The 22,018-nt window shown below is 34.4% G+C and overlaps 1 protein-coding gene across 4 annotated transcripts in view; it reads right to left on the reverse strand.

The window, feature by feature from the left end:
- Window positions 1-1,686: 1,686 nt before the first annotated feature.
- LOC117248507 (echinoderm microtubule-associated protein-like 6) overlaps window positions 1,687-22,018 on the reverse strand; it is a 124,734-nt gene continuing 104,402 nt past the window's right edge. For all 4 annotated transcript variants that reach the window (XM_033613657.2, XM_033613656.2, XM_078161008.1 and 1 more), the window contains 10 exons: window positions 20,504-20,712; window positions 20,014-20,171; window positions 18,704-18,818; window positions 18,416-18,604; window positions 17,796-17,968; window positions 17,433-17,595; window positions 16,333-16,436; window positions 10,683-10,836; window positions 10,414-10,514; window positions 1,687-7,360 (listed from right to left, as the gene is read on the reverse strand). In XM_033613657.2, the coding sequence (XP_033469548.1) occupies window positions 7,336-7,360; window positions 10,414-10,514; window positions 10,683-10,836; window positions 16,333-16,436; window positions 17,433-17,595; window positions 17,796-17,968; window positions 18,416-18,604; window positions 18,704-18,818; window positions 20,014-20,171; window positions 20,504-20,712 (1,391 nt within the window). In that variant the 3' untranslated portion in view covers window positions 1,687-7,335. The remainder of the gene's footprint in view (window positions 7,361-10,413; window positions 10,515-10,682; window positions 10,837-16,332; window positions 16,437-17,432; window positions 17,596-17,795; window positions 17,969-18,415; window positions 18,605-18,703; window positions 18,819-20,013; window positions 20,172-20,503; window positions 20,713-22,018) is intronic.

A 22,018-nucleotide genomic window follows, 5' to 3' on the forward strand; every position in this document is an offset into this window, starting at 1 on the left:
TGTGTTTGGCATGTATCAACAGATAACAGAAGAGTTAATGCAGGAACACTGTTATCATATACTTGCTTGTTTCACTGTCTTTAAGCTGCAGTGATAGATTTGTGGCCTCAAGCTGACAGACACACAGCTCCAACATATCACCTTAAAAAGGAGCTGTATTTAAAGTGTTCAACATTTTACTACTTCCACATCCAGCAGTCACAGAGCAACATGATCATTAATTAAGTTTTTGTGTCGACCTGATGAATATGTACTACCAAGCAGGATTTGGGCTCAGCGAGGTAATTTCAGGGTTTACCAGGAAGCAGGTTCTCTTTCTACAGGGTCAAATCACCGTGGTAACTGATGCTGAACAGCTGACCTGCTCTGGACCAGGTTCACCTCAGAGCGTCGGATCACAGCCTGTCAACATCCTGATCACTGGAGAAACACTATCCATGGACAAACATCTGGAGACAGAGGTGTGTATCGTAAAACGTACATTAAAAGCCTAGTCCTAATTAAATGTCCCTTTCACCAGCCTGGTGTGGCTACACATATCGACAAATAAAGCCCTGTCTCAATTAGAAGCCTGGTCTGGTTGCCAAGTGGTTCATTATTACAGACTTTCTTTGATGTATAAAACAGGTTGTTGGCTACACACATGAGCTAATGTCAGCTGTTTAGATCGCACAAACAAATATAACTGTTTAACATTTGTCAACATGGAGATGCTACACATCGTCATCTCGGTGAGATCCTCCACAGTTCAATCGTTCAGTTCATTTTAATGAAACCATGAGCACCAGAGAAAACTATGGTTCATTCAGTGTTTCCTGGTATGATGAAAAAATGGCGACTCCCTTCCTCAGAAGCTGTCGTGAATATGTGTGTGTGTAAACCTTGATAACCCTGTAAGGTATTCATATTCCATTGGTCTGTAAGGGTCCTCAGATCAAAAGAATCAAAAGGGTCTTTTCATAAAAATGAATCCAAGTTGTGAGAATTGTTTTAACAGGATAAAGTGCCGGTGCCGTAATCCTCGAGTGCTTTAAAAAGAGTGTCATAACGTTCTCTCTCTTTGATGCCCTGTCTCTCAGAGCTAGATCAAATTAATTAATATTATCTGAAACCTAATTTTTAAAGAAGAAATATTCATACTGGTTCACATAAACAATTTGATCGTATTTCACAGCTTTGCTGAGCAAAATTTTTTGCGTAAGAAGAATTAAGGCCTGTCCCAAATATAAGCTTTATATACTTAAGTGATTTAAGCCAATAATAGCTTCGGCTACTAATTTATGTTATATATAAATTTAAGTTTCTGGATCATATTACACAAAAGTTATTGAAAAACCTGCCATTATTTTGATTATTTTTATATGATTAGAATAGTTACATAAAATAAATAAACTACACTAAGAAAAACCATCCGTAACACCTTAGACTAGGTCTACATGAAAGACCACCACACCAAAACAGGAACACTGTAACACTGTAAAACTAAAACCTGGATCAGACTCTGAAGTTTAAAGCGCACTGTCAGAAACAGAAAAGTTCAATTTCACTGCTTTTTTTTCCTCGTCTGGATCACTTAAGTAATTAACTAATTAAAGAAACTTAAAATTTATAAAACAAACAAATGTGAACTTTCAAATTTGTTCATTAAAGTTGCATTTTGCTACAAAAAACAAGACAAACAGCCAGTTATCTTGAACGAGTCTCATTTAATCTGTTTGTACACTTGGCTAACACACACACACTCACACACACTCACACACACATACACTTCGGTATAAAAATCAACCGGTGAACACAATTCACACCATAAAATCATCATCAATCATCCACAAACATGATTTAGTTTAAAAATAAATTCATGCATCTGAGCATCATTTATATCTCCATGTACAGTATGATACAAAACCAAAGAGCTACACGACCTGACGACCTGTACACAGGAAAACATTTACAAACTATAACTGATCCCAGTGCAGCATTTCACATCTTCAACAACTGCAACATAGATTTATTTATTTTTTATAGTGGACGTTCCTTGGCCTCTTCTGATATATTTGTCTTTTTAGAAACGAGTATCTGCTACAGTCGTGCAGAAATGCGCCACACATGCACTCTGCACAGACACTCTGCACGCCAGTCTGTCAGCATCTCAGTCAACAGCACAGTCCACTTTATTTTAGGACTCTCTTTGGCAACATTAAGATATCACTTACAGATATTTTATCTTTTCTAGATGACAGGAACATCTTCAGCATTTTTAGACACTTTTTTTTGCCATGAAATCCTTTTATTTTTTTAAAACGACGGCAGGCCAGAGAGGACAAATGTGTCAGTACTTTAGACTTTCTGTTCCCCTGCGATCACGAGGAAACACTTTGACAGTTTTGTTCTGTGAAAATGACAGATTTATTTATTTTTATCTTCTGATGTCATTAAACCAACCCTGTAATGGTGACAGTGTAAAGTTAACTTTAACGTTGGTGCAATAAAATGAGATTTAACGAGATGTTCTCATCCCAGCTCATCAAATACCGCCGCTTTGTCAGTGGACATACACGTCTAAATATGAGGCACTAGATAACATCCTGCATCTGTTTTGCACGTTCACAGATGTCGTCTCAATTTTTTTCTGTTACATGTGTTTCTTACATGTTACATGTATACAGTCTTTCAAAATAAACTTTAAATGTAGGTAAAACACTTTGTTTTAGGTTGATTTCTTTAGGTTTAGGCAACAAAAGAATGTGGTTAGGGTTTGAAAAAAAAAACATGGTACGGCTTAAAATTCAAACAGGAACCGAACAGTGGTCTCCTGGGTGAAAGTCCGCAGTTTGTTTGACCCATCAACCTGTTCTATACGGACTTTCTTGCTCTTTATAGTAGTTGCTGGCAGCGTTACAAACTGATGCTGCTTGGTACCATACTGCGGCGAAGGATTCCTGTCTGCGTTTGTGTCTGACTAACGAAACTAACGTGTTTTTATAAGATAGTAAAAAGAAACGATTACCTAATGGCAACATTTCCTGCTATTTCGATATAGTCTTTCAAAATAAATGTTCCACGTGGTGAAACACTTCATTTTTAGGTTGATTTCCTTAGGTTTAGGCAACAAAAGCACTTGATTAGGTTTAGAAAAAATACGGTTTGGCTTAAAATTCAAACAGGAACTGAACAGCTGGCTCCCAAGTGAAAGTCCGCAGTTTGTTTAACCCTCCCATCCTCCCTGCACGAGTGTTGTCGCTCTTTACATAGTTCTCAGGGTCATGGAAAACCTGGAAAAGTCATGGATGGCCAGGGGTAGTCAGAAAAATTAAATTAAATTTATATTCTGTAGCCGTTGTTGCTCTAATATGCACTGAAATTTTGTTTACCATCACATATAATTCTTCAGTTTCTCCCCACGTTCCCTCTTTATCTTCACGTGTCAGCTAGCTGAAATTATGTTTGAATAGAGTTTAAATCCATTATGTTTGAAAAACGCCAAGCAAGTGAGGCAAGACAGACTAAATTTTATTATGGGCTCCCGAAAACTCATGAAAAAGTTTTAAAATTTGTCCACGAAAATGCGTGGGAATGCAGTCTTTACATTACGATAGTTGCCGGCATTACAAACTGTTGTCAACTGGTGCAAATCATACCAACACAAAGGTGCCTCTCTGCGTCTGTGTGTGATGCTGATGTTCACTGACAAAGCAGCGCTATTTGACGACTTGGGTTGTTGCCTGTTGCCTCTAAAACTGACACACCAGGTGCGTGTCATATCTCTGCATAAGGTGTCTCTCTGCATTTGTCTTGGACGCTGAAATCACTGACAAAGTGGCCGTATTTTACGAGTTGGGAGTGAGAACAGGTCGGACACAGAGTCGTTGCAGCTTTAAAGGACCACGGTGTGATTTAACATGTTTCAGGTATGATTATCAGCTGGATTCTGAACATGTGAAATGATGTCCAGGAATAATTTCACAGCCTGTCATGTGTCGTGTTTTTTCCTCTCAGACAGAACAGTCCTGCCTCTGTGATGACATCAGGGACCTTTTGACCTCAGTGAACCGAGCATGTCGAAGGTGAACAAGTCGACAAATCAGGTGTGTAACATCTGCATTTTTTTTTTTATCGCACAAACTCTTGACACTTTTCACAACAGTTAATATTCAGACACATAAACTCATCCACACTGTAAATCAGGCATAAATAACATTTAGATATTTCCATAAATATTCCTCCCAGCGTGTTTTTCTCTTCCTCCGACGTCCTGTGTTGTTTTACCATCACGATGCTTTGGATGTGTCACGTTTTTTAAAAACAAAAAGCAGCAGCAAAGATAAAATGTTTTTTTCCGTGAATGAATAAAAGTTTGAACATTCTCAGTGTAGCACCAGACAGAGTACAAAATAAGTTCAATCATGGAGTAAATAAAACAAAACAGTGTATGAAAACAAACAAACAAACACAGGTAGAAAGATCCAGAAAGGCACTTAAGTGTGATGATATCCAACAACAGATACAGTAAAGGCTCTTTGAAATGAAATGTGATTTTAAATCAAATCTTTTCTCCCAGTCACCTCCCAGTGATCCCAGTACAGAATGATTAGTATGATTTCTAACAGCAGGGTCGTGTCAGCAGCTCCATCACACCAGTTATAAACCAGTGTGTTAACGTTTGTCCTTTAAATGGTCCCATCAGTTTTGTTTGCTGTGAAACATTCTGTAAATGTTGTTTTTTCCGAGGGTGACCTGAATGCAGCATCAGTGTCTGAGTCCAGGAGGCAGATGTATAAAAGACGTGTCGACACAAACACAAACCTTCAGAATCTAATAATACAACATTATTCATTCAGGTTAAACACTAATTTTGTGTCGCTCCTTCTTATTCATTTTATTTAACATTTTATCAGACATTAAACACACTAATTAATCTCTGCTTTAACCCTTTGAAACCTGAGCAAATTAATGAATCATTTTCTTTTAGAAACATGGGAAGAAAGTTAAAAACAAACAAACAAGGACATGACCTGGAAGGAGTGCTTTAAAATTATACTAATTCTGTAAAATAATTTTAAAATGTAATAATTATTATCATTATAATTATAGTTCTTCCCTAGCTTTTTCCTTAGTTGTTGTTTTTTTTTAAATCATTTTCTAAATCCATTACTTTTTGGGGGGATGAAGGCAATTGGCAACAAAAGAAGAAATTATCCAAAGAAAAATAGTAAAAAAAAAAATGAGTAAAAAGAGAAAATTAGTATTAAAAAAGAAAGAAAAGAAAAAAGGAAATAAAAAATAAACAAACAAGGAAATGGAAAGAGTGCTTTAAAATGAAACTAATTCTGTAATATAATTTTAAAATGTAATAATAAATAATTTTTAGATATATAGTTCTGCCCCATCTTTTGTTTCTCCCTATTTATTTTTTAAATAATTTCCTAATTTTGTTACTTTCTTTTTTAGGAAGAAAACAATTAGCAATGAAACAAGAAATGATCCAAAAAAAAAAAATAGTGAAAAATTAGTTAAAAGAGAAAATTAAAAACAAGAAAAAAAAGAAAAAGAGAAAGTTAAAAACAAACAAGGAAATGGAAAGTGTGCTTCAGAATTAAAATAATTCTGTAAATAAATTTTAAAATGTAATAATAATTATTAATATAAATGTAGTTATTCTGCAGCTTTTTTCCCTCTATGTAAAAAAAAAAATCCAAATCTGTTACTTTTTTTGCAATGCATGTGACATTTCTTACCAAGCTACTCATTGTCTTTTTTCCCATGTTTTTGAATAAATCGCACCAGTTTGCTCAGGGAGGGTTCAGATGTTCAAATACTAGCAAAAGGCGTCTGAAAGCAGCACAAGACAAGTGATGTCGCTGCAGGATTCAAAGGGTTAAAGCTCGGTGTTTGTCAGTGGTGGAATGTAACTAAGTGCATTTAAGCTAGTACGTTAGTACAAAATTTAACGTCTGACCGACGGAAGCGTCCAAAGTCTTTCTGACATCATTTTGATGTCCGGTGTCAGCTGGGTATTTTTACACAGTGGTGTTGGTACTTTTACTGAAGTTAAAGATCTGAATACTTCCTCCTCTACTAGTGTTTATGGCGGCTAGTTTCATAGTGACTGAATCTGAATTTGGGATTTTATTTAGTTTTTTGTGGTGTCAGCACCTGCAAGTGTGTATTAACACATTAATAATGTTTTTCTATTATTTCTGTTAAGAGTAACTATTTTAACAGATTCCAAATGTGTTAGCTACATTTTTGGCCCTAAAAGAAAAAGAATTAAATGATTCAAACTTCCATTTAGTCGATGTCTCCACAGTGTTGTATGTCAGGGGAGAACAAATTTGTTGAATTTGAAAGGCGTCATTGACCCTTGATCCTTATTGCACCACAACAGTGTAACTGGGCTCTAAATATTAAGTTTGTATTTTTTCTCTGGGCCCTCTGCAGTCGACTCAGTGGGTACTGTAAAGTGTATTTTTAGAGGACTGTCCTCTCAGACATCTGACTGGAGCTAGTTAAGCAAGATTACAAACTTCTCAACAGTAATAGACACAAAGTCATGTTTATTATTTTAAAAAAGACGTGATAAAATGTGAACTTGTCCTTTAAAGGGCATGTTACATGTCAGGGGTGGAAATAAGGCTTGTGCATGTGAGAAAAACAGTCAGTCTTCATACATGTGACAAATACAAATACATATTTCTGTCTTGTGTGCACACAGAGTTTTCTGTATCTGCCCCCTGGACTGATGGTTTCTGATTTTTCTTTGTGTTGAACCCGCTTCCTCTTTCTGTGACTCCAGATCAGTCACATGATCAATGAATGATCTCAAGGCGCACTGACTACAGTGACAATACTGTGCAAGGCCTTCTGGGTAGAAGGAGAGGGATGGTGCTGGAGCAGAACAACATGAGAGTAAGTTTAACCTTTGCTTCACTGTGGTGGTGGTGTCGTACTGAGTCACATGATCTTTGTTCCAAAGCCCTGGTTGGCTTCTGACGGGGCAGTTGTGAATCCACATGGACCAAAATCAGAAGAAGAAAAACCATCTGAAGATTCCTCTGGTTCTTTACGTGTCTTCATTTGTTCCTGTTCAAGGTCATGTGATCAATCGTGAAGCGTCTCAGGCTGCAGTCGACACCAGAAAACAGAAACTAAACGTCTCATCGCTGAAGTCGACCTTGTGTTACGGTGAGTCTTCCTCCACCTTTAGTTTCTAAACTCTTCAAGAAATGTTGCAGAGCAAAGATTCAAGGTTGTGGGTTCAATTCCCTCTGGATCCACTTGTGGTGCTGTTAAGGCGCTTTGGATAAAAGCGTCACCAGGCGGCGAAGTCTCTGTGTTTTACAGGCATTTCCACACAAACACACTGCAACACACAAATGAACATTGTTTGAATCTTATTTATAGATAATGTTTGTGATTTTTTCAAATATATTTTTGACATGCTATACTATGGCGTTTTTTCACGATTTTGGACGACATGCTATACTATGACCTTTTTTTTCATGATCTTGGACGTCATGCTATACTATGACATTTTTTCATGATTTTGGATGACATGCTGTACTATGACGTTTTAACACTATTTTGGACGACATGCTATACTATGACATTTTTTCATGATTTTGGACGACATGCAATAGTATGGTGTTCTTTCACGATTTTGCACGACATGCTATACTATGGTGTTTTTTCACGATTTTGGACGACATGCTATATATGACATTTTTTCATGATTTTGGACGACATGCTTTACTATGACGTTTTTTTCATGATTTTGGACGACATGCTATACTATGACATTTTTTCACAATTTCGGATGACATACTATTCTATAAAGTCTTTTCATGATTTTGGACGACATGCTATACTATGACCTTTTTTTTTCATGATTTTGGATGACATGCTATACTATGACGTTTTTTCACGATTTTGGACGACATGCAATACTATGGTGTTCTTTCACGATTTTGCACGACATGCTATACTATGGTGTTTTTTCACGATTTTGGACGACATGCTATATATGACATTTTTTCATGATTTTGGACGACATGCTTTACTATGACGTTTTTTTCATGATTTTGGACGACATGCTATACTATGACATTTTTTCACAATTTCGGATGACATACTATTCTATAAAGTCTTTTCATGATTTTGGACGACATGCTATACTATGACCTTTTTTTTTCATGATTTTGGACGACATGCTATACTATGATGTTTTTTCACGATTCTGGACGACATGCTATACTATGACGTTTTTTCACGATTTTGGACGACATGCAATACTATGGTGTTCTTTCACAATTTTGCACGACATGCTATACTATGGTGTTTTTTCACGATTTTGGACGACATGCTATACTATGACATTTTTTCATGATTTTGGACGACATGCTATACTATGACATTTTTTCATGATTTTGGACGACATGCTTTACTATGACGTTTTTTTCATGATTTTGGACGACATGCTATACTATGACATTTTTTCACGATTTCGGATGACATACTATTCTATAAAGTCTTTTCATGATTTTGGACGACATGCTATACTATGACCTTTTTTTTTCATGATTTTGGACGACATGCTATACTATGATGTTTTTTCATGATTTTGGCCGACATGCTATACTATGACGTTTTTTCATGAGTTTGGACGACATGCTTTACTATGACGTTTTTTCACGATTCTGGACGACATGCTATACTATGACGTTTTTTCACAATTTTGGACGACATGCTATACTATGACATTTTTTCATGAGTTTGGACGACATGCTTTACTATGACGTTTTTTCACGATTCTGGACGACATGCTATACTATGACGTTTTTTCACGATTTTGGACGACATGCAATACTATGGTGTTTTAACACTATTTTGGACGACATGCTATACTATGGTGTTTTTTCACGATTTTGGACGACATGCTATACTATGACATTTTTTCATGAGTTTGGACGACATGCTTTACTATGACGTTTTTTCACGATTCTGGACGACATGCTATACTATGACATTTTTTCATGAGTTTGGACGACATGCTTTACTATGACGTTTTTTCACGATTCTGGACGACATGCAATACTATGGTGTTTTAACACTATTTTGGACGACATGCTATACTATGGTGTTTTTTCACGATTTTGGACGACATGCTATACTATGACTTTTTTGGTCATGATTTTGGACGACATGCTATACTATGACCTTTTTTTTCATGATCTTGGACGACATGCTATACTATGACGTTTTTTTCATGATTTTGGACGACATGCTATACTATGACATTTTTTCACGATTTCGGATGACATACTATTCTATAAAGTCTTTTCATGATTTTGGACGACATGCTATACTATGACCTTTTTTTTCACAATTTTGGACAACATGCTATACTATGGCGTTTTTTCATGATTTTAGATGACATGCTATACTATGACTTTTTTTTCAGGGTTTTGGATGACATACTATTCTATAAAGTCTTTTCATGATTTTGGACGACATGCTATACTATGACGTTTTTTCATGATTTTGGACGACATGCCTATACTATGACTTTTTTTCACGATTTTGGACGACATGCTATACTATGGTGTTTTTTCATGATTTTGGACGACATGCTGTACTATGATGTTTTTTCACGATTTTGGACGACATGCTATACTATGACATTTTTTCACGTTTTTTGACGACATGCTATACTATGACGTTTTTCATGATTTTACACGACATGCTATACAATGGCGTTTTTTCGTGATTTTGGACGACATACTATACTATGATGTTTTTTCATGATTCTGGACGACATACTATACTATAAAGTCTTTTCATGATTTTGAACGACATGCTATACTATGATGTTCTTTAACGATTTTGCACGACATGCTATATTATGGCGTTTTTTCACGATTTTGGACGACATGTTATACTAAGGTGTTTTTTCACGATTTTAGACAACATACTATGCTATGATGTTTCTTTCATGATTTTGGACATGTTATACATTTTTACACCATTTTGGACGACATGCTGTACTATGGTTTTTTTTCACGAATTGGACGACATACATAGTTTTGACAACATACAATGCTATGACATTTAGTGATATGTTTTTTTCACCGACTTTACTATGACTTTTTTTGTGATCTCATTAAAAGATATTCCTTAATAATATACCATGAGTTTTTGTGATGTTCTTCCTTTTTTATAAACATATGATCAATTATAATATTTCATTATCATGATTTGTTCCTTGATAAAATGTTTTGTTAGACTTTTCGTAACTTGACCATTCACCCATCATGTTTTGAACACAGCAACTCATGTGCAGTGATAGAAATATCAATATATCTCTCTTGTATCATGTATTCAGATGATCGTCTGTTATCGATCAGTGATCAGTTTTACCTGCAGTCGTCTCCTCCTGTGCTGATCACGTATTTGTCTTCCTGGGAGAAGCGGATGTTGGTCACATGAGCCGAGTGGCCGAGGTAGCGCTTGTGTTTGGCCTGCAAACAAAAAAGAATACTCACATTTCTCTTCACTAATAAATAAATAAATAGCTGATCTTTTTTATTCTCATACAAAGCGTGCTGTGATGTTTTTATACTTGCTGATACTAATCATACTAAACTTTCCTCCTGTTTCAACCTCAAATGTAAATGTTGGTGACTCACAAACTTCTCTGTGCAGGGGAAGTCGAACAGTTTCACCAATCCAAAGTCATCACCGGTGACGATGTTAAGGCCGGCGTGGGACACACACGCACAGTTGACTTCCGCTTTGTCTGCATTTCGTGGCCAAATCCCCAAAACTTCATCGCCCAGAATGCTGAGGGAGAAAAAAAACAAGAAGTTTTGTCTCAAAGCACTACTACCCCCAAACTATCCCTGTTCAGTTACCCTGTTAACACTAACATGCACTGTACCTTGTCAATTATGTACTTCAATACAGTTTTTAAATTGTGTGATAAATCATCACTTTCAAAAAGAAATCTTAGCACACTGTATATATATATGTATATTAATATCTGTAAGTAGTATTGATATGTTTATGTTACAATGTTCAGATTTATTGTCCTATTTTAATTTCTGTGTAAGTACATGGAAGCAATGACAAACCAAATTCACTGTGTGTGTTCACGTTTGACCAATAAAACTGTTCTGATGTAAAGTTTTTGTTAGATCCTCTTGATCTGCTCTTACAGTTTTTGAAGAGCATACAATACATTTTATAACATGCTATTCTATGACGTGTTTACCACAGTTTTAAGGAAATACTGTACTATGACGTTTTTTCATGATTTTTGAAGACATACTATAATATGACATTTTTATCATATTTTGTTTTACAACATACTATACTATGACGTTTCCATGACAGTTTTGAACACATGCTATACTGTAACAATTTTATCACATTTTTGATGATATGCTATACTGTGACGTTTTTATCACATTTTTGTCAACATACTATACTATAACATTTTTTATCACATTTTGGATGACATACAGTACTATACTATGACTTTTTTTTTAATCACATTTTTGACGACATGCTATACTATAACATTTTTATCACATTTTGGATGACATACTATACTATGACGTTTTTATCACATTTTGGATGACATATTATACTATGACATTTTTATCACATTTTTGACAACATACTATACTATAACATTTTTATCACATTTTTGACGTCATGCTATACTATGACATTTTAATCACATTTTTGACGACATGTTATACTATAACATTTTTATCACATTTTTGAAGACATACTATACTATGACGTTTTTATCACATTTTTGATGACATATTATACTATGACATTTTTATCACATTTTTGACAACATACTATACTATAACATTTTTATCACATTTTGGATGACATACTATGACTTATTTTTTATCACATTTTTGACGACATGCTATACTATAACATTTTTATCACATTTTTTTGACATTCTATACTTTAACAATTTTATCACATTTTTGTTGATATACTATACTATAACATTTTTATCACATTTTTGAAGACATGCTATACTATGATGTTTTTTTAATCACATTTTTGATGACATGCTATACTATGACTTTTTTTAATCACATTTTTGACAACATACTATACTATAACATTTTTATCACATTTTGGATGACATACTATACTATGACTTTTTTTTATCACATTTTTGACGACATGCTATACTATAACATTTTTATCACATTTTTTTGACATTCTATACTATAACATTTTTATCACATTTTCGACAACATACTATGACTTTTTTTAAACACATTTTTTACATCATGCTATACTATAATATTTTTATCACATTTTTGATGACATGCTATACTATGACTTTTTTGATCACACTTTTGACGACATGCTATACTATGACATTTTAATCACATTTTTGAAAACATACTATACTATAACATTTTTATCACATTTTTGTTGACATACTATACTATAACATTTTTATCACATTTTGGATGTCATACTATACTATGATGTTTTAATCACATTTTTGACAACATACTATACTATGACTTTTTTTTAAATCACATTTTTGACGACACGCTATACTTTAACATTTTTATCACATTTTTGATGACATTCTATACTATAACAATTTTATCACATTTTTGATGATATACTATACTATAACATTTTTATCACATTTTGGATGACATACTATATAATATGACTTTTTTTATCACATTTTTTCACGACATGATATATTTTTATCACATTTTTCACGACATGCTATACTATGACATTTTTTTATCACATTTTCGACAACATACCATACTATGACTTTTTTTAAATCACATTTTTGATGACATGCTATACTATAACATTTTATCACATTTTTTGATGACATGCTATACTATAACATTTTATCACATTTTTTTGATGACATGCTATACTATAACATTTTATCACATTTTTTGATGACATGCTATACTATGACTTTTTTTATCACATTTTTGATGACATGCTATACTATGACTTTTTTTTATCACATTTTTGACAACATACTATACTATAACATTTTTATCACATTTTTGATGACATGCTATACTATGACGTTTTTATCACATTTTTTGACAACATTCTGTAATATGACATTTTTTTTATCACATTTTTGATGACATACTATACTATGACTTTTTTTTAATCACATTTTTGATGACATGCTATACTATGACTTTTTTTTAATCACATTTTTGATGACATGCTATACTATGACTTTTTTTAATCACATTTTTGACAACATACTATAACATTTTTATCACATTTTTGATGACATGCTATACTATGACGTTTTTATCACATTTTTTGACAACATTCTGTAATATGACGTTTTTTATCACATTTTTGATGACATACTATACTATAACTTTTTTTTTTATCACATTTTTGATGACATGCTATACTATGATGTTTTTTTTATCACATTTTTGACAACATACTATACTATAACATTTTTATCACATTTTTGATGACATGCTATAGTATGACGTTTTTAATCACATTTTTGACAACATACTATACTATGATGTTTTTATCACATTTTTGATGACATGCTATAGTATGACGTTTTTAATCACATTTTTGACAACATACTATACTATGACTTTTTTTTTATCACATTTTGGATGACATGCTATACTATTAAGTTTTTATGACAGTTTTAGTGATATACTATGATGTTTTTTCATGATTTTTGAAGACATACTATACTATGAAACTTTAATCACATTTTTGACGACATGCTATACTATGACGTTTTTTCATGATTTTGGATGACATACTACATTACAAAACTTTTATCACATTATTGAGGACATGCTATACTATGATGTTTTTTTTATGATTTTAGATGACATACTATACTATCACATTTTTATCACATTTTTGACGACATACTATACTGTGACTTTTATGACATTTTTGACGACATACTATACTATGACGTTTTTATGACAGTTTTAGTGACATACTTTACTATGATATTTTTTCATGATATTTGAAGACATATTATACTATGACATTTTTATCACATTCTGGACGACATGCTATACTATGTCGTTTTTGTGACATTTTTGACAGCATGATAAACTATGACATTTTTATCACATTTTAGACGACATACTATACTTTGTCGTTTTTGTGACATTTTTGACAACATGATATACTATGACGTTTTTAACACATTTTTGATGACATGCTATACTATAAAGTTTTTATCACATTTTGGATGACATGCTCTACTATGTCGTTTTTGTGACATTTTTGACAACATATTATACTATGACATAGTTATCACATTTTTGACAACATATTATACTGTGACATAGTTATCACATTTTTGACGACATAATACACTTTGAGGTTTTAATGACATTTTTGAGGACATGCTTTACTATGAAGTTTTTAATCGCATTTTTGACGACATGCTATACCATGACATTTTTGTGACATTTTTGACGACATACTATACTATGACATTTTTATCAAATTTTGGACGACATACTATACTATGATCATTTTATCACATTTTTGACAACATACTATAGTATGACGTTTTCATGACAGTTTTAGTGACATACTATACTATGACGTTTTTCATGATATTTGAAGACATACTATACTATGACATTGTTATCACATTTTTTACGACAAAGCCTACTTTAGTATCATGTTTTTATTTTTTTTTTAAATTTTTTTAAAAGATATTTTTTTGGCCATTTTGCCTTTACTGGAAAGGACAGGTAAGCGTGAAGGGGGAGAGAGAGAGAGGGGGGATGACATGCAGGAAAGGGCCACAGGCTGGATTCGAACCCGGGCCGCTGCGGCAACAGCCTTGTACATAGGGCGCCTGCTCTGCCACTAAGCCACCAGGGCCCCAGTATCATGTTTTCATGACAGCTTTGATGACATGCTATACTATGACGCTTTTTCATGATTTTTGATGACATACTAAATCTATTACATTTTTATCACATTTTGGACGACATGCTATACTATGACGTTTTTGTGACATTTTGACAACATGCTTTACTGTGACATTTTTATCACATTTTTGACAACATTTTATACTATGACATAGTTATCACATTTGTGACGACATAATACACTTTGAGGTTTTAGTGACATTTTTGAGGACATGCTTTACTATGAAGTTTTTATCGCATTTTTGACGACATGTTATACCATGACATCTTTGTGACATTTTTGACGACATACTATACAATCACATTTTGTATGACATGCTATACTATGACGTTTCTATGACAGTTTTCGCGACATACTACACAATGACATTTTTATCAAATTTTGGATGACAAACTATACTATGACGTTTTTTTTTATCACATTTTTGACAACATACTATACTATGAAGTTTTTATGACAGTTTTAGTGACATACTATACTATGACCTTTTTCATGATATTTGAAGACATACTGTACTATGACAATTTTATCACATTTTTGACGACACACTATACTATGATGTTTTTATGACAGTTTTGACAACATACTATACTATGAAACTTTAATCATATTTTTGACGACATACTCTACTATGACATTTTTATGACAGTTTTGACGACATGCTATACTTCAAAGTTTTTATCACATTTTTAGTGACATACTATACTATGACATTTTCATCACATTTTGGACGACATGCTATACTATAACTTTTTTGTGACATTTTTGACAACATGATATATTATGATGTTTTTATCACATTTTTGACATTATACTATACTATGATCGTTTTATCACATTTTTGATGACATGCTATACTATGATTGTTTTTGTTACATTTTTGACGACATACCATACTATGACATTTCTGTGACATTTTTGACATACATTCTTTTTATGACATATAATACTAGGATTTTTTTGTCACTTTTTATGACACATTAAACATGACTTTTTTTGTCTCTTTCTATGACCTACTATATTATGACTTTGTCATCACTTTTTGTGGCACACTATACTATAATTCGTTTTGTCACTTATTTTGACATACTATAGTATATGCTCTTTTTAACAAAATACTACAACTTTTTAATTTCATTTCATGACATACTATCCTATGAGTTTTATTATATTATACTCTGACTTGTAATGAGAAACTTTACTTTTATTGATTCTATTCTATGACTTTTTTATGCAAACCAAAAATAATCAAATGAAACGTGCAGGTTTGTGTCATTCGATATAAAATAGAATTCATTTCAGACTTTCAAGTTTTTAAGCTCATGTGAAAACTGCGTGTGAGTATGTGTGTGTTACCTGGTCCAGGTAGCCCAGGTGATTCTATCAATAATGGTCTGGTCGCTCACCAACTTCCCTGAAGGAACCTCAAACACCTGCCGCTTGTAAGCTCCTGTGGACACCTGTACCCACAGAAAATGTTTGTTTGTTCGGTCACAGATACTATATACCAACAAAGGCGTGTGTATGTGTATATACCAGGTCTCAAGAGGAACAGCTGTCAGCAGTTTGTGTATATATGTATATATACCTGTATAATACAGCCGTCAGCAGTATGTGTGTGTGTGTGTATGTGTGTATAGTATATACCTATATATAACAGCTGTCAGCAGTACGTATATATATATATTATGTGTGTGTATACCTGTATATAACAGCTGTCAGCAGTACGTATATATATATTATGTGTGTGTATACCTGTATATAACAACTGTCAGCAGTATGTATATATATATATTATGTGTGTGTATACCTGTATATAACAACTATCAACAGTATGTATATATATATTATGTGTGTGTATACCTGTATATAACAGCTGTCAGCAGTACGTATATATATATTATGTGTGTGTATACCTGTATATAACAGCTGTCAGCAGTACGTATATATATATTATGTGTGTGTATACCTGTATATAACAGCTGTCAGCAGTACGTATATATATATTATGTGTGTGTATACCTGTATATAACAACTGTCAGCAGTATGTATATATATATATTATGTGTGTGTATACCTGTATATAACAACTATCAGCAGTATGTATATATATATTATGTGTGTGTATACCTGTATATAACAGCTGTCAGCAGTACGTATATATATATATTATGTGTGTGTATACCTGTATATAACAGCTGTCAGCAGTACGTATATATATATTATGTGTGTGTATACCTGTATATAACAACTGTCAGCAGTATGTATATATATATATATTATGTGTGTGTATACCTGTATATAACAACTGTCAGCAGTATGTATATATATATATTATGTGTGTATATACCTGTATATAACAACTATCAGCAGTATGTATATATATATTATGTGTGTGTATACCTGTATATAACAGCTGTCAGCAGTACGTATATATATATTATGTGTGTGTATACCTGTATGTAACAGCTGTCAGCAGAGAAGTCGAGCTGCAGGATGAAAGCAGAGATGTCACTGCAGTAAACCAGGCGGTTCAGACTTGGTCCTCCACTGACATCGTAAACATCCACGGTGTTCTCCACCGAACCGACCGCCAACAGCCGCCGGTCCGGACTGAACCTGCACACACAAACACTCAAACAATATAACATTCTGGTATATTCTGGTTTTACAGTGCAGTATGTCATGCTTTTCCTTCAGTAAAGGATCTGAATACTTCCTTCACCACTGGTTTATGTTAATTTACATATATTTTAAATATTTGTGAAATAACTTCTTTTGGATATTAAAAATTCTTTCTCCTCCACTGTCTCTCCTACCTGATGTCCTGGATGGCGACGCTGCGGTCTCGCTTCTTCGCCCACATCTTCAGCGAGTTGGCGAGGAGGAGGAGGAACTCGCCGTTCTTCATCCCCACCGCCAACATCTCTCCGTCTGCACTGTAGCTCACACACCGGGCTGCGTGGCCGACACACACCTTGTTCAGCAGTTTCTACAGAACGAGAGAGAAAAGGAAACCAAAATTATCTATATCACCCATTACACTGTTTAAGAAAAAAAAAGATTATTACTATTTTTATTTCTTTTTTTATCAACACATCAGTTTGGAGGAAGGATGGATTAACTTCTTAACTTAATGTTACTCAATGCAGGAGCTGACGATGTGAATCAATCAACACACCTTAACTGTCAACATGACAACTCTGACCATTATATTTGTTTTTATTGTGCCTCTTGGGTAACCTACACTTTACTAATGATTGACTCATAAGGCCCTGATCACACAGAAAGTGTTTTGCACGTTGCAAAATGTGTCGCACACCACACTGCCTATTTTCAAAATTGAATGCAACTAGTAAAAAACAAAACAAGAAAAAACTCCCTGTATCTTTTTATTGTTGCCAGACAACAATGACTCTGGGGCAGTTTGTGTGTGTACCTTGTCAGCGAGGTCCCACAGCCTGATGGTGGCGTCGTCGCTGGCGGTGATGCAGAGCTCTTTCACAGGATGAGCAGCCAGACCCCAGATCCCTCCCCGAGCGTGGCTGTCCAGCAGCAGGTTGGACGCCGCATTCTTCTCCCCGACCTCAATGATCTCCCCGTCCTTCGTCCCCACCAGGATCTTACCCTGAGGAGGAGGAAGAGGAGGAGCAGGAGGAGGACGTGGGCTGATAATAAGGATGTTGATGAAGAGTGATGGGTGAAGATCAAAATCAAAAGTTCTCACCTTGCCTCTGCAGACGGATCGGACACACTCCACCTGCTGCCCCGTCTCCAGCTGGAAGGCTCGACAGCGTTTCATCTCCTGATCCCAGAGCTTCACCGCACCGCCCTCCTTAGTCCTGACACACACACACACACACACACAGAAAAAAGTCTAATATATTCTGTAACATACTTGCATTTAAGTTGTGTCCAACTAACTAGGTTTAGGTTTAAGTAGGGATACTGTCAATGTTCTGCAAGTTACTCTCAAAATGTAATATACTACATATTACTAGGTATCTTCATTTGAAGGTAATATGTTACTTAACAATATTACTCTCTGTATAGAGTACTAAGTTACTTATTAAACTACTTTTGCGTTTTTGTTCAGTTTAGTTTATTACAGTTCATTTTGAATCCAGTGCTGAGCAGGTCTGACCTATTCATGCATTCACATACAGTGGTTATAAATAAGTGTGATGATATAAAACAATTAATAGCCTAGACTGTTTAAAATAAATGATTAGTCTTGGACACAGGGAGGGTCAGGCTGAGGATCAAAGTCTGATAAATATGAGATATGGATAAATATTTGTGGGCCTATGATATGAAACAATAAACAAATATTTAGGTTAGCACAACAAACAGATTGGCACACAATTAAGTCCCTGTGACGAGCGCAAATGAATACACCGGAGCCCTTTGTGACAGTCAGCTACCACAGCACCAGACAGAGTAATGCATAAGAACAGGGTTGTGTGCCGATGTATGGAAACACATCTAACATATACTAACATCACCCAGATGTGCTGATCACCAGGACTAGTGTATGAAAGGACACGCACTGAACATGATAATACACAGTGCAGCATGACCCAGATGTGCCGATCACGGGCGGCTTCTTGTAGCATATCATGACATGACAACACGCAACAACTTTTGAGGGATATTTTTTCTGGTGGTACACTGGCGGAAGTGGAGCGGTGTGGATGAATGAAAAATGAGACCAATAATCAGTTTATATCAGGTGGTAACGCATTACATGACACTGTAAATGTAATGATATTACCCGAGATCCCATTGGTAGCGCGTTATATTACTTCACTACTGCTGAAATGCACCTTACCCCCAACACTGGATACTGTGTAAGTATCACCACAAGTATAAAAGAAAACTGTCTCTATTTTAAGAAAAGGTCTCAACGCATCTCCACAGTCTCAGTGTCTTATTATAATGAAGACAACTATAATCTAATAAAAGAAGATAGATTGGATGCTGCTGTTTGACAAAGTTTTCAGTTCATCAGTAATCATCTGCTGGTGTGTTACTCACGGTCTCTCCTTGCCGCCAGTGACGATGAGTCCGTCTCTCAGCGTGGTGTACATGGTGAAGACCGGCCCGGTGTGAGCCTTCGCCACCACCCTCAGCAGGTAGTGATCCCGCCACACATACACGTCCCCGTTAATGGCTCCGGTGAACGTCAAGTTATTCTGCAGACCAAAGCCAATTAAAAATAATTTCACTGTGTTTTTCTCAGGATGAGGCAAACAGCATCTACTGTGTAAAATAATAATCTGCTATAAGTGAAATAAAAACACACACAGAGTGAAGTGTTCATACTTTATAAAGACAATCTGAGTTTTTGCACCTATGTTACACGTCTGGCATGTATCTAGTGTCTTGCCCTCTGATTTCTGTTAAACAACCTGCTGTGTTGCTCTTTGATTTCACTGGTTGTGTCAGTGGTCATGTTCAGTCAGAGTCGTGTCTCGTGTCACGTGCAGCAGAGATTTTACAAACAGGAAGTCAGCAGGTAACTCACAGCACCGAAGGCGACAGACAGCATCGTCTGCATCCTGCCGTCTTCCACCGTCCCCACCACGCCCTTCTTGTACATCAGAGCACCGCCGGCCAGTGTCCAGAACTTCACATGTTTAATTCCCACCGACACAAACTGGGAGTCCGAGTCCGGCCGGAACTCCACTACGAAGATCCGGTCCGGGTGTCCGGCTTTGCTGCACACTTTGGATCCTGCAGAGGAGACGCCACTGTTATTTTTATTCTATTATCACAGAGAAATTAATGAAAAAGCACCAACACACGCAAATCTGTACAAAAATCTTCACCCTCAAAGTGTTAGACACTGACTCAGGCCCCTGGACGTATTTTAACCATCAGCAGCAACTATAATATATAATTTATTTATTATTATATTATTTATTATTTATATTTCAACGATATAATACTGTTTCAACTGCAAAACTGTACAATATGCAATACTGACTTAAAGCCCTCAACATTATTGAGCAATGATAATTCAACTTTGCAACACACTGTGCAATACACAACTCTTATTTAATTTTTACCTTTACTTGTCATATATTTAGCTAACTTGTAGCACAAAGCACATATTTGTACATTTTATTATTTTTATATTTCTTATGCTACATAAAAAATTATATTTCTATATTTGTATGTATATATTGTGTTATATTATAGCATAATGCACATTTTTTCTCTCTCATACTTCTTATTTCTTTTCTATCTTTTTATAATTTCTTTATGTCTATATATACACTATAACAGCAACTGATAATGTCTCCCAATTTCCCCCCAGGGATCAGTTAAGTTTTCTGAATCTGAATCTGAACATACACACTTATATCCTGTCATCTGTACTTACTTTGACCCACTGCAGTGTTTTATTACCAAAAAAGACCAACATTAGTATCATAGCCAGTATTATAATACTAATATTTTGTGGCAATAATTAACTTAATTAAAAAAAAAAAGAAACAGAAAAAAACATAGACTTTATCTCAGTCTTAGTTAGCTGAGCCAGCTAAGCAAAAATATATAAATAAAATAAAATAAATAAATAATAAATAAATAAATAAAATAAAAAAATATTTTTTAAAAATAACAAAAAATATTAATAAATTAAATAATAAAATATTAATAAAATTACAATATTTCTGGGAACTTTTCTAAGCCCACAGAAATATTGTAATTTTTACTGCAGTACATTTTATCTGACAGCTTTAGAAGCTTTACAAATAAAGATTTTTGCACAGTAACAGGACATTTTTCTGCTTTTGATATTTAAAATACATTTTCCTGATTACACCTACATAATTTTACTTAAGTAACATTTTCAGAGTATTTTCACTATATGCTATTAGTATTTTTACTAAAGTAAAGGATATGAATACTTCCTCCACCACTGGACAATAGAAATACAGAAATATCTTTGTCTGAATATCAGAAACTGTTTAATTATGTGTCCATGTATGACCTCATCACTCATAGTAAGAAGCTGGTAAAGACAGGGTGTGAC

The sequence above is a fragment of the Epinephelus lanceolatus genome, chromosome 17 (genome assembly GCF_041903045.1).
Source record: "Epinephelus lanceolatus isolate andai-2023 chromosome 17, ASM4190304v1, whole genome shotgun sequence".
NCBI lineage: Eukaryota > Metazoa > Chordata > Actinopteri > Perciformes > Serranidae > Epinephelus > Epinephelus lanceolatus.